This window comes from Fulmarus glacialis, unplaced genomic scaffold (assembly GCF_000690835.1).
Source record: "Fulmarus glacialis isolate BGI_N327 unplaced genomic scaffold, ASM69083v1 scaffold20603, whole genome shotgun sequence".
NCBI classification, from domain to species: Eukaryota; Metazoa; Chordata; class Aves; order Procellariiformes; family Procellariidae; genus Fulmarus; species Fulmarus glacialis.
The window spans coordinates 988-14,264 of record NW_009205126.1 but is presented as its reverse complement, the minus strand read 5'-3'; the positions used below and the strand labels follow the sequence as shown (position 1 = coordinate 14,264).

At 41.3% G+C, this 13,277-nt stretch overlaps 1 protein-coding gene across 1 annotated transcript in view; it reads right to left on the bottom strand.

The window, feature by feature from the left end:
* LOC104074966 (CREB-binding protein-like) overlaps positions 1–12,384 on the bottom strand; it is a gene marked incomplete at its 3' end in the record, with an annotated part of 12,524 nt that extends 140 nt beyond the window's left edge. The window contains exons 1-2 of the mRNA XM_009575280.1: positions 12,270–12,384; positions 1–585 (exon numbers count right to left, since the gene is read on the bottom strand). The exon at positions 1–585 is cut by the window's left edge and continues 140 nt beyond it. Coding sequence (XP_009573575.1) covers positions 1–585; positions 12,270–12,384 — 700 coding nt within the window. The remainder of the gene's footprint in view (positions 586–12,269) is intronic.
* Positions 12,385–13,277: the final 893 nt, after the last annotated feature.

Here is a 13,277-nt window from a genome sequence, read left to right as displayed (position 1 = left end):
TTCCTGCTCCCCTTCCTCTTCCAGCTGCCCCAAGAGATCCATTCATTACCTGCCCTTGTCCTTGCTGAGGCTGATTCATTAAACTGTGACCAGAATTACTGTTGAGAAGGCTCTGGTGTGTCTGACTGAAATTAGTATTCATACATATCCCAGGTCCAGTCTGTGATGTTGCAGGGCTGCTCGTCACCATCCCCACTTGTTTTTGTGCTTGAGAGTTCAGAGTTTGTGATGCAGGTGTGGTAGGTCCAGAGGTGCTGGCTGCTTGCTTTGCCAGGCCTGAAGCAGAAGAGTCTCCCTGGTTTAAAGGGCTCTTACCCATAGCACCCAGATTACCGATATTAGCACTGTTCGGCTGCCCTTGAACTTGACTACCAACTCCCTGCTGGACAGGGCTATTTGAGTTCACATTTCCAATTCCTGGGTTTAAGGAAGAGCCGCTGCCTCCCCTTAGAAGTTCGGAAAGTTGTTTGTGTTTGGAAGCTGCATCTGGAACAAGGTTTCCACTGCTGTTTAAAAGGCCCAACTCGCCATTGGGGATCAGCTCATCAGGAAGATCATTTTCCAAGTCAAACAAAGATCCAAAATCTACAAGTTAAAACAGAAACACAGGTGAGAAAAAAATGACAAATAAGCAACTAAAATATTCATCTACACTGCTTTGTACTAATCACAAGCAATGACATGCATTAAGGCACATCTTTACCCAAGACTCAATATCGCCAGAAAGTGAGCAAGGGTCCCCGTGACATGAACTCTGGAGTCCTTCAGAAAGCATAGTCATTGACACACACTCTACACGTATGACCATACAGGGTAGAGCACCGGCCAGTAAGTAGTTTTTTCGCAAGGCTTTTGACAAAACCTTGTACCAAGCTTAAGAACTAGGGTGGCACGAATACAAAGATCTAACCTAACTCCTAAATTTCTCTTGTTTTGGCTAAAAGAAGGCGGCAGAAATATCAAGAGGTTTTTTTTCGTATTGATTTACTCTCCCAAAAAAGCGATTACATCACCTTCTCCAACCTCCTATGTAATCCCAGGCCACTGCATTTCACCCAGCAATCCTACCTTTTTTTGCGTATGGCCAAAGAACATCTTTCCAGCTAGGCTTCGAAGCTTGATCAAAAAACAACTACTACTTCTTCGGTAGTTTGATCCCAGTCTCACATATAAATGTGTTCAATATCGGCTCCCAGTCATTGATTAGTATCATGATCCACTACCTCAGAAGATCCCAAAAGGCACTCAGCATTTTCCCCCTCGTAATACCTCTTGAATCAAGTCACTTCACGATCCCTGAACAGCTCAAGTAATTCACATTGCTCGCTAAGTGCCCAGCCCTCATTTATCATGCCCAATATTGACAGAGGTAATCCACACACCCTCCAGATGAGCAAAATAAATCAATCAAATCTTCATTAAGCCACTTGAAGGAACTGCTCTGCGTGGCTGTAACATCCAAACTGATGAATAGTAGTGGGGTGTTGTTTTGTTTTGTTTTTTTAAAAAGGAGCAGCTCAGGTTCACTAAAATGTTTTATTGCACATCATAAGCGATGTCTGTGTAACAATGTTATTTTGTCATGTAACTAAAAACAGAAATTTACTTGACTGTATATAGGTACTTCCATGTGAAAATAAAAGTTATATTTGAAGACGTAAGAACAAGTGCATACAGCAACATTAATAAAAATGTAAGCAGACTAGCCTCAATTCATCAGAGCAGCTGTTCAAAGATGCAGCACATCTCAGAAAAGTCTTCCAGTCCAAGGATGTGCTCTAAACCAACCATTTTTTACTGTAAGATAGCAGAAATGTGCAAAAACTTTATTTTGCCCCCCACAAAGCCAGCCCTGAAAAACCCTAGTCTCTCACAGTGAGCCACAGACAAACCAAATTTTTTCCAGGTTAGAGCAAACAAAAGTTCTCTTCTAAAGAAAGGCATCCCAAAAGCTTCATTATTTTAAAGTTTAATTCACTCTTCAACTACAAAAAGCTGGTGCAAGACTCAGGTTGCAAAAGTGGCATAAGATCGTTCAGCAAGCAACAGCCTGGACCACACTAACTGCATTGAAAAGAAACAACAAAACCCAAACACCACGAACCCTGCCTCACAAAGCTAGGATGCATTACCAAGACATCTCAGTACATTTAAATACAATGCATTTCATCAGCACTCAAATTTTCAATACAACCTACCTGAAGAAAAATGAGTAAAAATTTTCAGAAGTGTTGCAATGACCAGTGAATTACATAAACAGTCACAGTAAACACACAAAAAATGTTAAATTCTGCCTATTTTGAGGTGCTCACAGCAGCATGTCCTTCAGGGGCCTACATCTTGCCATCGTCACTTACTGAAGTCAATAAACTCTGAAGAATCCTTCCAGGCTTGCATGACATTGGCCGCAACAAAATACACCACAGCTCAGGAAGAGACCCCCTATTGCCTTTCAAGGAAGTAACAAACTAACATTTTCACCAGGTAGGTTAATTAAAGTATTATCAATTTCTCTCTTACTTGCTGCCCTTCCCTTCAGTTGTTTAGTTCACCTTTTCAGCTTGTCTTTTACAGAAATTCCTGGTGTACCTTCAACTACATTCCTTTTGGCGATGGCTTCATCTCTCCTCCTCTTTCTCACATAACCACCTGACACCCACTATGCTGCAATTTGTCTCTCTTCCTATATATTTTGGTTCTACTTTCCTTCTTCCAAGCTGTCACTATTTTTCACCTTCCACCCATCTCTAACCCCGCTCTGAAAACCCCATCGCCTGTTTTCGGTGCCAAGCCCCGTCTGGCCAGAAGCGAGTCCCCGGTGCCCGGGTCCCCGCAGCGCAGCCCCTCTCCCCGCACACCGGCAGGCTCTGCCGCAGACGGCGGCGGCGGCAGCGGCCTGGAGCACAACCGAAGCCATCTGCCTGCGCGTCACGAAGGGTGGTGACGCAGGGTCCGCGGCTGAAGCTTCACCTTTGTTAAACTGCTCTCGTCACCCCGGCTCGCTGGGAAGTTCAAGGTCTACAGCGCTTGTTCAGACAACTTTTGTAAATCCCATGAACAGTGTTCTTCCAAGCTTTTGCACTCAAATTGTTAGGATTTCACGAACAAAAGACACGTATTTGTGTGTGTGTGTGTGTGCACATGCGGGGCCAGGGGCAGAGAAGAACTGACAAAATGTGGAGGGGGAAGATGTTGCTGTGGCTTAAAAAAAGAAGAGTAGTTTTTTCCAGTTGTATTTCAAAACGGGACGTTAGAGTATAAGTGCTCAAATTTTTTTTGTTTGGCTGGTTGGACTTTTAACAGTCTTGCCAGAGCCAAGGACTGGAAATGTTTTGCAGTTTACGAAAAGAGTGAAGAAAGCATTTGGGAATACTGCCTCTTAAAACCTAAAATAATCTACCACTCTTAAGCTCCTGTAAGAAGGCTATACATTAAGGTTAGGCATGGAAAGTTTACAGCTCTGCCAGCAGGAAAATAAAAAGCAGGTAAACAGCTTAGCACAGTGACCATCAGTAAAAATTCACTGAGTATTCAAATGTTCAGGCAACGATTAATCTTTCTGCTTTTATATTTTAATCAGTCGTGCATGTTAAAAACATCAACGCAAGGCACATTTTACAACAGTTATAAAATACAACAGAAAACAAAAGTCTACTTGAGCATGTCTGCAACAAATCCATAAAGATAAGAGATTGTCTTGGCAGTTATAAAAATAATATATATATTTATACACATATAAAAATCTGCCATAATAAGAATGCAGCCCATTTCTACTGGTAGCAAAATGAAAAGTAACCTCAGGGCCCTCATCCTCACAAGAACATAATTAATCCCATTCTCAATGCTTCAACTATTTCTCAAAGTCAACAGCAGCTACCAAGAGTCTTTAAAAAAAAAAACAACAAACCAAAAAAACAAGAGATGCCTTTGCCTTTACATACAATTATCTGAAGCAATGCTCAAAAAATACCTACACTGAGGAGTCCCACTCCAATTACCGAGCTTTGTACCTGCTCTGTCTCTCAAACCTGCTGCTTACCTGGCATGCAACAGAACAGGGGGTCTTTATTTTAAAAGAGGATAGATTCCCTTAACTAATAAGGCGCATACGTCTGATTTCAGTGCTCAGGAAGCAGTAGAGCTGACTAAGGCTGCGGAGACCCACCTCGTAGCATCTCGTCTCTCACACAGCACTCCCGATCCTAAACGTCACACCTTTCATTATCTCTGTTACATAAAACCGAACGGCCTCTTAACAGAGGAGAGCCAAAAACCAGAAATGACATGTCTTTCAGAAGGTTTGGAGAAGCACTAGGCAACTACATTCTCTTTCCAAAGGGCTCCTTTTCCGATTTGAGAATTTTGCGTTCTTCGAGCAGCTATTTTCACACACAGAAGATAACCACACTTGAGACACTCTCTCCTAATTTCAGTTTTATGAGCTTAAATGTCACAGTTTTCTGCCTTCCTGGACAACACTTTCAGCAACCAGAATAAAAAAAGATGCTCTGTTTCCTTCCAAGCCTTCTCAGAAGAAAAAACTGTGCTGTGTTCTCATCTGTATGACATTTTCATCTGTATGACTACTTGCAACTGTTATCAGGAGATTCTTTCTTAATATACATATTCAATCAATTAACTTGTTTCAATGTCACCATTTTTTCCCTTTAGCTCAGCCTGGAGAAGTGACAGACATTCTAAGGTATTTCTTTATGCGATTTATTATCTCAATCATATCACACAGCAAGCAGCTGAAGAACTATCACATTCAGTTTCATTTCTGAACAGCATAATCTCCACTTGAAACGTGATTGGGAGTTTTCCTGTCCCAACCTTTGACTGCCCGTCCCTGGAGCAGACGCTGAAGTCACACTGCAGTCCCAGTACACAAACAGTATTTTCACCGTGCCTTTCTTCCATGCCAACATAGCTGTTACATTTCAGCGAGCCCAATTTTGTTTTGTAAGGCTTCTTTCAATCATGCCAGACCCCAGCAGACAAAGCCTCAACAGTTCAGAGCTCCAGCCATTCCCTGAAATTCAGTGTCAGGTAACTCAACTCAATAGCCATACTGTTTGGTGCAGTCAGCAATTACCACATCCATTCCAACCTCCTTTCGAGGTTTGAGGATTCTATAATTTATTGTTTCATAAAAGACAATTAGCACATTTAATGTTTTAGAGCAACTAAACAACGCATTCATAGAAAAAATAAAATTTCCAGTAAGGAAACTTTACATTAGCGTCTTAACCTAACGAGACACACAGAAAGACGGCAAACTGACTTGCATCTGACCTCAACTTTCACAAGAGGAGCATCACTTTTTCAGAACATAATGTTTAACAACCAGGATGAGAAAGACAGCGATGAGGGACCTGGCTGGTCCAAGGAGACCCTAACGGCTGGGTGGAGGAGGGCGAGGGGGAAACGAGAGAACCAATAGCAGGCATCTGGATGAGTCCCAACAAGCTATGGCTTGCATAATAAAAGACTTGCATATTTAACTAAATTTCTTTCTGGTCTTTTGAACTACTTGCATTTGGGATGAGAAGGAAATACAGTCTGGTTTGCTCATTCCTAAGTCAGTGGACTGGTCAAAATTCAAATGTATCAATACACAGAAACGAGCCTTGCCTTTAGGCATTCCAGGTACTTGCCTCTAGGAAACCCATTAGAATAATCATCACAGTGCTCTCTTGCTTACAGACTCAAAGTCACTCAGGTTGGAAGGGACGTCAGGAGGTCTGTAGTCCAGCCTCTCAGCCTCTTCTCAATGGGCAAGTGGTCCAGCGCCCTGACCTCCTTGGTAGCCCTTCACTAAAATCACTCCAGCTCTTCCATGATCTTCCCAGTGATGGAGGGGAGGCTGACCTGTCTGTAGTTGCCTGTATTGTCCTTTTAGCCTTTCTTGGAAATGGGTGTAACACTTGCCTTCTCTTGCTTTCTTGTGGCTGGGATTTTAGGGATAGGGAGATTGAGAAGGAGGCATTCGTTCTATCGTAATTCCTTTGCAACTTTTCTTCTGGCAAAGCATGATTCTCCATAAGATGAATACCATTCAGGGTACAGACATGCAACTAAGCAGCAACACAGTTCCTAAAATCAATTAAATTAGATCCATTTTGTGGATCCCAATGACCAAAAGGGACACTATCAGCTTAGAATCTAGTTAATCTTAAGTTAAAGTAGCTTCAACCTCCTAAAATCTCCTCCAATCCACTTTTGTAAGACTTCAGCAACTAAGTGATTTTTCAAAACTGAAGCTCATTACACAGAGCAAACAAATCAAGAAGCTAATGAAAAAGAATCAGTTCTCTTCTAACCTCTACTGCAATACTACCAGTATTACAGATTCAGTTTTAAAAATGCTCTTGACACCAGCCGCAACAGGGGACATACAAGCCAGGATGGGGAAAATGCATGTATCTATACCCCCTATACCACAACTAATGTGTGTGATAACAACACCTACCTGATACAGGAAAGACAAACAGTTCTGCCCCTGGCTTCTTTCTCACCTCCCTGAAAAGAGAACGTATAAACCAAGATCCTTCCTTGACTACACCGAGTTTAGTTCCTAGCCTCTCTTTCCACTTGCACATTGTGTATCATAATGTCATAACCTCAAGTTTATCTCTAATGTACTTATTCAAGTTGTCCCCGCCATCTCTCTTTCGGTGTGCACGTAATGAAAATACAATCTGCGTTGAAGGTCCAGAAAAACCTAAGATACTAGCTTCTTTCAGGAATAATCCCTGTTTTCAAATCTACTTCTACTAGCCTTCCCTTAAAAAAAAAAAAAAAAAAAAAAAAAAAATCACAGATTACTTGAATGTTCCACTGTTAAAAACAAAGTAGTATATAAGGGCACATTAAATGTACCTGGTACCAAAGCTAATACACAGAAACAAATATGAAAAATGCAGCCAGATAAGCTAGTCTCTTATCTCTTCCCAGATGCCAGAGGGGAATAAAATCAAAATAACCCCCAAAACACGTGGCAGAAGCAGCCCAACAAGAGGGCTTGCTCTGGTCTGTTCTTGGAAGCATCAAATGGCAAATGATGGATTGATTTTGTTTTCCTCTGGTCCTGCAGAGCCTCTCCATAACCATTCTTCCTCTTAATTGTTTCCCAAGGTGTCTTTGCTATTTTGACACTATTGCCATGTCTGCTCTTGCGAGTAACTTTAAATCCTACCCAGTAGCATCAACAACACATGACCATTGTCACATTGCATGTGGCTATCAGGCTACGCACACTTACTGACCAAAAGGCTTCAGTAATTTTCTTTGCCGTAAGAGCAGAAATCTGGACAGAAGGAAGAGGAGGCAAGCAATCTGCCTACAGACTGGGAGACCACTGCACTGGTAACGTCAGCTTCTCATTTACAAGATCATCCTGATGGAAGATTAAATATTTTAGGGTTCTTGGAGCACATTAATGGAAGTGAGATCTCCTTCTCATCCTATCACAACCGCACACATCTTTTCTGTTGCCCGATTTTAAGAGCTGACAAAACATTTAAGTTCAGAATGACCCTTTAAAGAGGAATCATCTGAGAATCCGGCAATGAATAGCGGGCACTTGCTTAAGGCAGCATGAAATGCACAGTCTGTACCAAAACAGAGTGTTTGCACGCGAACGCCTTCAGTTAGCTCACACAACTGACAGATCCACTGCTTCACATTAAGGCTGTGCCACTCTCACTGCACATGTGGAAAAAAAAATCAGCAGGTAACATACAAAGACGTGAATTATCTCGACAAACAAACCTTAACTCTGACATCCTCTGGCCACAGACTTCTTATTAAATACAAAGCTCAACATAAGGTGTTTCAGATTTTAAACTGTTCAGTCCTCCACCCTCCCCACGATAACTGACAGCATCGGTGGTGAGCTCCACGCTCAGTATTGCCTTCTAGCTCAGGCTGCTTCAAACACTCCCTTCAGCTACACCAGTCCTTCTCTGGAAGTTCCCACCTTTATGCACCTTCTGTAACAGAAGCACAGAACAGGCCTATTCTGCGAAGACTAAAATAGCAATGATTAATATGTACTTGAATAATATTATGAAACAAACAAAAGAAAGTGTTACACAAGATTACTAGGAAACAGGCAAGTTTTGTGTCTCCTTGCAGAATAGCTGCAAGAAGTGTGCTTCCATTCTCTTTGTTTTAATGTCACTTTTTCCTCCCTATTTCCGATACCAAATTACAAGTGAAGGGTCGTTTGCTTGGCAACTCAAATTCAAACTCAGAACATACAACACAAAATAAACCAAACGTGCATAAGGAAGCAACAGCAGACATGTGCTTAAAACGAATGAATTCTATGATTCTATGAACAGCAGACGTGCTTAAAACTAATGATTTGTATATGTTTTACTCTCAAAAAAGCTTCCAACCGTAACTGACTGAATACAGAAAAACCAATGCCCTCACCAATCTATTTTGCTTTAAAGCATTAATTTCAACGAGATGAGGCTTTCTGAATCATTCTCATTAATACTTTCCTTAAAGGAGTTTACAAACCTTAGGAAAAAACTTCACAGCTACTACAATACAGATTTACATTCAGTACTTACTGAATTCGAGTCTCTTGGTAATTTCCACATTTCTGCTCCATTAGATGAAACGACACAGGAGATGACACAGAAGCTACATCATCAACAACACCCACTAAAACAGCTATCAAAGTACTGGCAGCGGTAGAGTTGGGCAGAGCGAGAGAGAAGTTCGTGCTCTTCAGGTGTGACACACACGGACAGGGGTTGGAATCTAATATTCCATTTTCCTTCCCACTGTGCAACAGAAAGTATCTAGCTCCGATGTCTGCCTCACAGATGTCCAACAGCAGCAATGAAATAATGTCTACCGGTGAGATTGAGAGGCACGTCACCTAGAAAGAACAACTCATTTTGACAACGCTGGCTTCCTGAGGAAGCATTAAAGATGACCCTCAGAGAAGAAGGAGATTATTTTACAGACTTGTGTATGTATAAATAAAAATATACACACACACACACGAAGTTATTGCAAATCAAAGATACTGTATTTATCCAATGTTCCAGATAAGATCCTGGAGATGAATAAAAGAGGAAAGGCAAGATAAAGTGAAGCTTTTGAAGAATATATGTTAAGAGATTTAGATTCTGAGTTATGATTGTGAATTACCAGTGATAATAGAAGTTTCAGTTTTCTTTTGATTCATGCTATGGTTCTGCACAATACTTGATAGTATTTGTTGAGATATCTCTATTAAAGAGAGTTTTCCAAATAAAAGATTTAGGTTCTCTCTGTATCTTAGACATCTGAGAAGACAGATGGAAAACATAACATATGTTAAAAGGAAGATTTACAAAGCAAAAATTCTTGAAAGTGTAAACCAAATTAGGATGGAAGTGTCAGATTTCTAAGCTATCCCACATGCTTTTTCGTTGTATAAGAACAAACCCCAGAATTTTTCAAATCCTGTTTTTCAACTGCCCCTTCCACCCTGATTTCGTATTAACCTGCAGTATTTTGCTAAGAGTGAGGTTTTTGTTCATGTTCTTCTCTATTAGCAGGTAACAACAGAGAGCAAAATCTCTAGTAAAAATAAACACCAAGAATATGTGGATTTTTTTTATGTGAAGTTGCAGATATAATAACGAAACACAGCATGTTGCTGTAGAAATAATTAATGGCACTGGACTATGACTCCAAGGAACGTTCAGCCAGAATAGGAAGTGAATAATCTGCAACAGAAAACTGGGAATCATTTCACAAGCTATCAAGAGATCTCTGGGGTACAACAAAGACTGACCCCCCGAGCACAGCCTTTATTCCTGCCTGCTGTTGGCAGGGCTTCTCCAGGAGCTCTCTGCCACAGCACAAGACAACATTTACTGCGTTAATTTTAAGTCATGGGGAGGTGGGGGGAAGGAATCAATTTGATAAACTCCCATTTGCAATTACCACTCAAAGTATGGATTTAAAAAAACGGGCCCGACTGTAGGACTGCAGACTGTCACATAAAATCAGGCCAGCAGATCATCTGCTCAACTTTTCATCTCACACACATGTTAGCATCAAACTCCTTGGAAAAAAATCTATAAAAAACCCCAAACAATGAGAAAGTATACAATAACCTGCTATCAGCAATACTTCAAGAATTGGCAAAATGAGCTGTGCTAGACTCTCAATAAAGGAGCCAATTTCTAATCGTACGAATCTCCTGTCCCAGATTACAACTGCAGGCATAAAGTTATGCAGGTCAGTCACTTAAGGTGCAAAAAAACCAAAAATTCAGCTTGTATCAAACTGAACACAGTTCAAAGTAAATGTTTTTGCTTGGCATCATCATCTCCCATCCACCACCCCCATCATTACATGTATACGGTAAGTCTTAAGAAACAACACAACCATGAAATATCACACCGCATTTTTTCTCATCCCAGCTAGTTATGGTGCAAGTACAACAAAACAAAGGACGTTCCTGTGAAATAATTGCAACTACACGCACTTCTTCACCTACATCTTTTCAAAAGAAGCATTTCTTCCCCCGATTTTCTGCTTATAAATCCAAGTATCTAAGTCTGCTCACTTAATGGACTGATCCTTTTCTCTTATTCCAGGGAGAAATGGAGAAAGCATGTGTATAAAAGCGATTCTTAATGTTACAGCGCACAAGTGACACTCAAGTTTTGCACGTATCATATAAAACAAGAGCAGACCGATTAAATAGGCTTCCATGAAACTTTTCAACTACGCAGGAATGAACCCTTCTAAAACATACATACTAATGCTTTCATGCGCACAAACAAAATCTGGTTTTAGATCACCGAGACGTCAGTCCATTTGAAGTCTCAGCTAAGTATGTGAACATAAGCTTAGAAAGCCTCGCTGTCTCTCTTTAAGCTACTTCGTTTTAAAGGTAGTCCACCTCTTTTAAAACTAAAAACTAAATCCACTGAAAGACACCTATCTGGTTTTTGGCAGGAGAGTAAGATCAAATCAGGCTGCGTATCGACACAAACTCCCTTCTGCGAAGTTCGGTAGCTCGCTGGGAGTTAGCCAGAGATCTACTTATCTCGGCACGTACAAAGGCATGTGCGACAAGGCCAGTCTTTCCCCAATTTTAAAATACGGGCACTGCAATGCTAACACACTGGGCCACAAAGAGAACGTGAATTACCGGAGATCTCAGCATGCAGCTTTTGCAGCAGCAGCCATACTGCTTAATCTGTTTATGATCTGAAGCTGTGGAGGAAAAAAACAAAAACCACACACAGAAGAAAGTATGAGCTGAAAATCCAGCTCTAATGGACTTTTGAAGCCGCTCATCTCACTGTCTTTCCAACTTCACCTACTTTAGGAATTCATTAAGTCATAATGCCGTTAAGGACACCCTCTGCTTTGGCCCAAATTACGATTTGTCATTTCTGGAACTAGCATAGCTCCACAACAGCAGAAGGCTGCAGGGTACGTAATAAATGCAGATATATGATAGAGGCATTACTTGCAACGCGACACAGACCATCACTGAGCTACCTGCAGAACCATGGCGAAGGGGCATCTGAAGAACGCCAGCTTTGTGGCTGCTCCATTCAAGTGTGTTTTTCACAATCTGTGTGCGGAGTTCAGACCACGACCAGCTCAAGAACGCTGCCGGTTCGCTGTATATTCTGCCGAAGGACCAATGCCAGCAACGTACAAAATAATCACGACATTCAACATTAAAATAATACGCTGCCATAACCAAAGTTACCATAGTTCTACTTTTCGTATGAGTCCCTTGTTTATTCTGCAGCACGCTAGATGAGAATGCCTTGTAACAGTTATAGAAGAGACAAATGCTTAGGTATGAAAAATACCATATCCCTAATAAAGCAGTAATTAGACAAAAGCACTACTCCTACCTGGCTAGACAAGGAAAAATCTTTCCGATGGATGTTTTACCATAGGAGTCAGCTTGTTCAATACTGCACAGCAACGGCAAGCTACATAAACAGCCACAACTCTTAACCTTCCTTATTGATATAAAGAGCAATGGGGCCACTGCAAAATGGGACTATTGTGAAACTTAACGATGGTCCCAGTACACATTTCTGTTATCCTTTCATCTCTACTCCCTTCTCTGAGACCACACATTTGATTTAGCCGCTTAAGTTTAACAGGAAAGGTCGTATTTTCAGAATGTAAGTAGACCAATTTTGACCGCAGAAACTTTGCTCCGGTAAGCTGAGGAGCTATTTTTATCAGAAAGATTAAAGGCAGCTAAAATTTACCCTGACAAAAGGAGCTGCTTAACATCACCGCATCAAAGCATAAAGTGAAATATAAACAAGGATGAGCAGTTGCTTTCTGCTGAACGTTCAGGCCTGCCATCAGACCCTTCGCCATCGCACCGCTACGCTCAGTTACAAGCATTTGCAGGCTTGGAGCCTGACTGTTCAGCAACAGAACTGCAGAGCCAGGCCTAACGCAACGTCTTTTAAAGCACGTCCCAATCACGCAAGCTGCAGCATCAAACAGCGCGGGTTTAAGCCTGCAATTACAATTCAGTTATCCAATACACAGCTTACTGCTCGTTCAGGGCGCAAGCCTCAAACACATCTACCCAAGCACCTCTGGTCACAAAGGCAACTTTCCAGTTTTCAACATAACTTTTTCATTTAAGCCTTAGTGCAAGAGAGCAGCCTGTTTTAGGTTCAGGAGCAGGTATTTGATAGGAATCGCTACTCAAACTATTTGTATTGCATGCTACAATGCATAGAAACGTTCAGCAATCTTTCAACAAGCAGCATTAGCTGCTGGCAACACACCTAAAGAGATTTTTTTTTTTTGAAAAAGCACTTCTAAGTGCACAAACATCACCTGCACTCTCAAGCAGAGTGGTATTTTTGCCTGAAGAACACCAGGATGACAACACTACACTACGGACACACTCCTACTTGTTCAAAATACAACCTGGGGTTTGCCGTCCCTGGTGACCAAAGGCCCCCTCAGCCGTGCAAAACTTTATGCAGATGCTGAAGTTTACATATCTAGCACCGCACAGAGCTCACCAAGACGCATTAGAACTTGCTGAACAGGACGTAATTATGACTGAAGCATTCCAGAACAGAGCAAGTGAACTTCAAAAAAGAAAAAAAAAAAAAAAACAAAAAAAACCCGAACACTGCTTCAAACATCTTTCACTGGCTACCAGTAGAGTCTAAAATGTCTAGCTGAAGAATTAAAGAAAAACTGTGCTTTCCCTGAGTTACTGTGGTGCATTTCGTAGCAACTTGCGT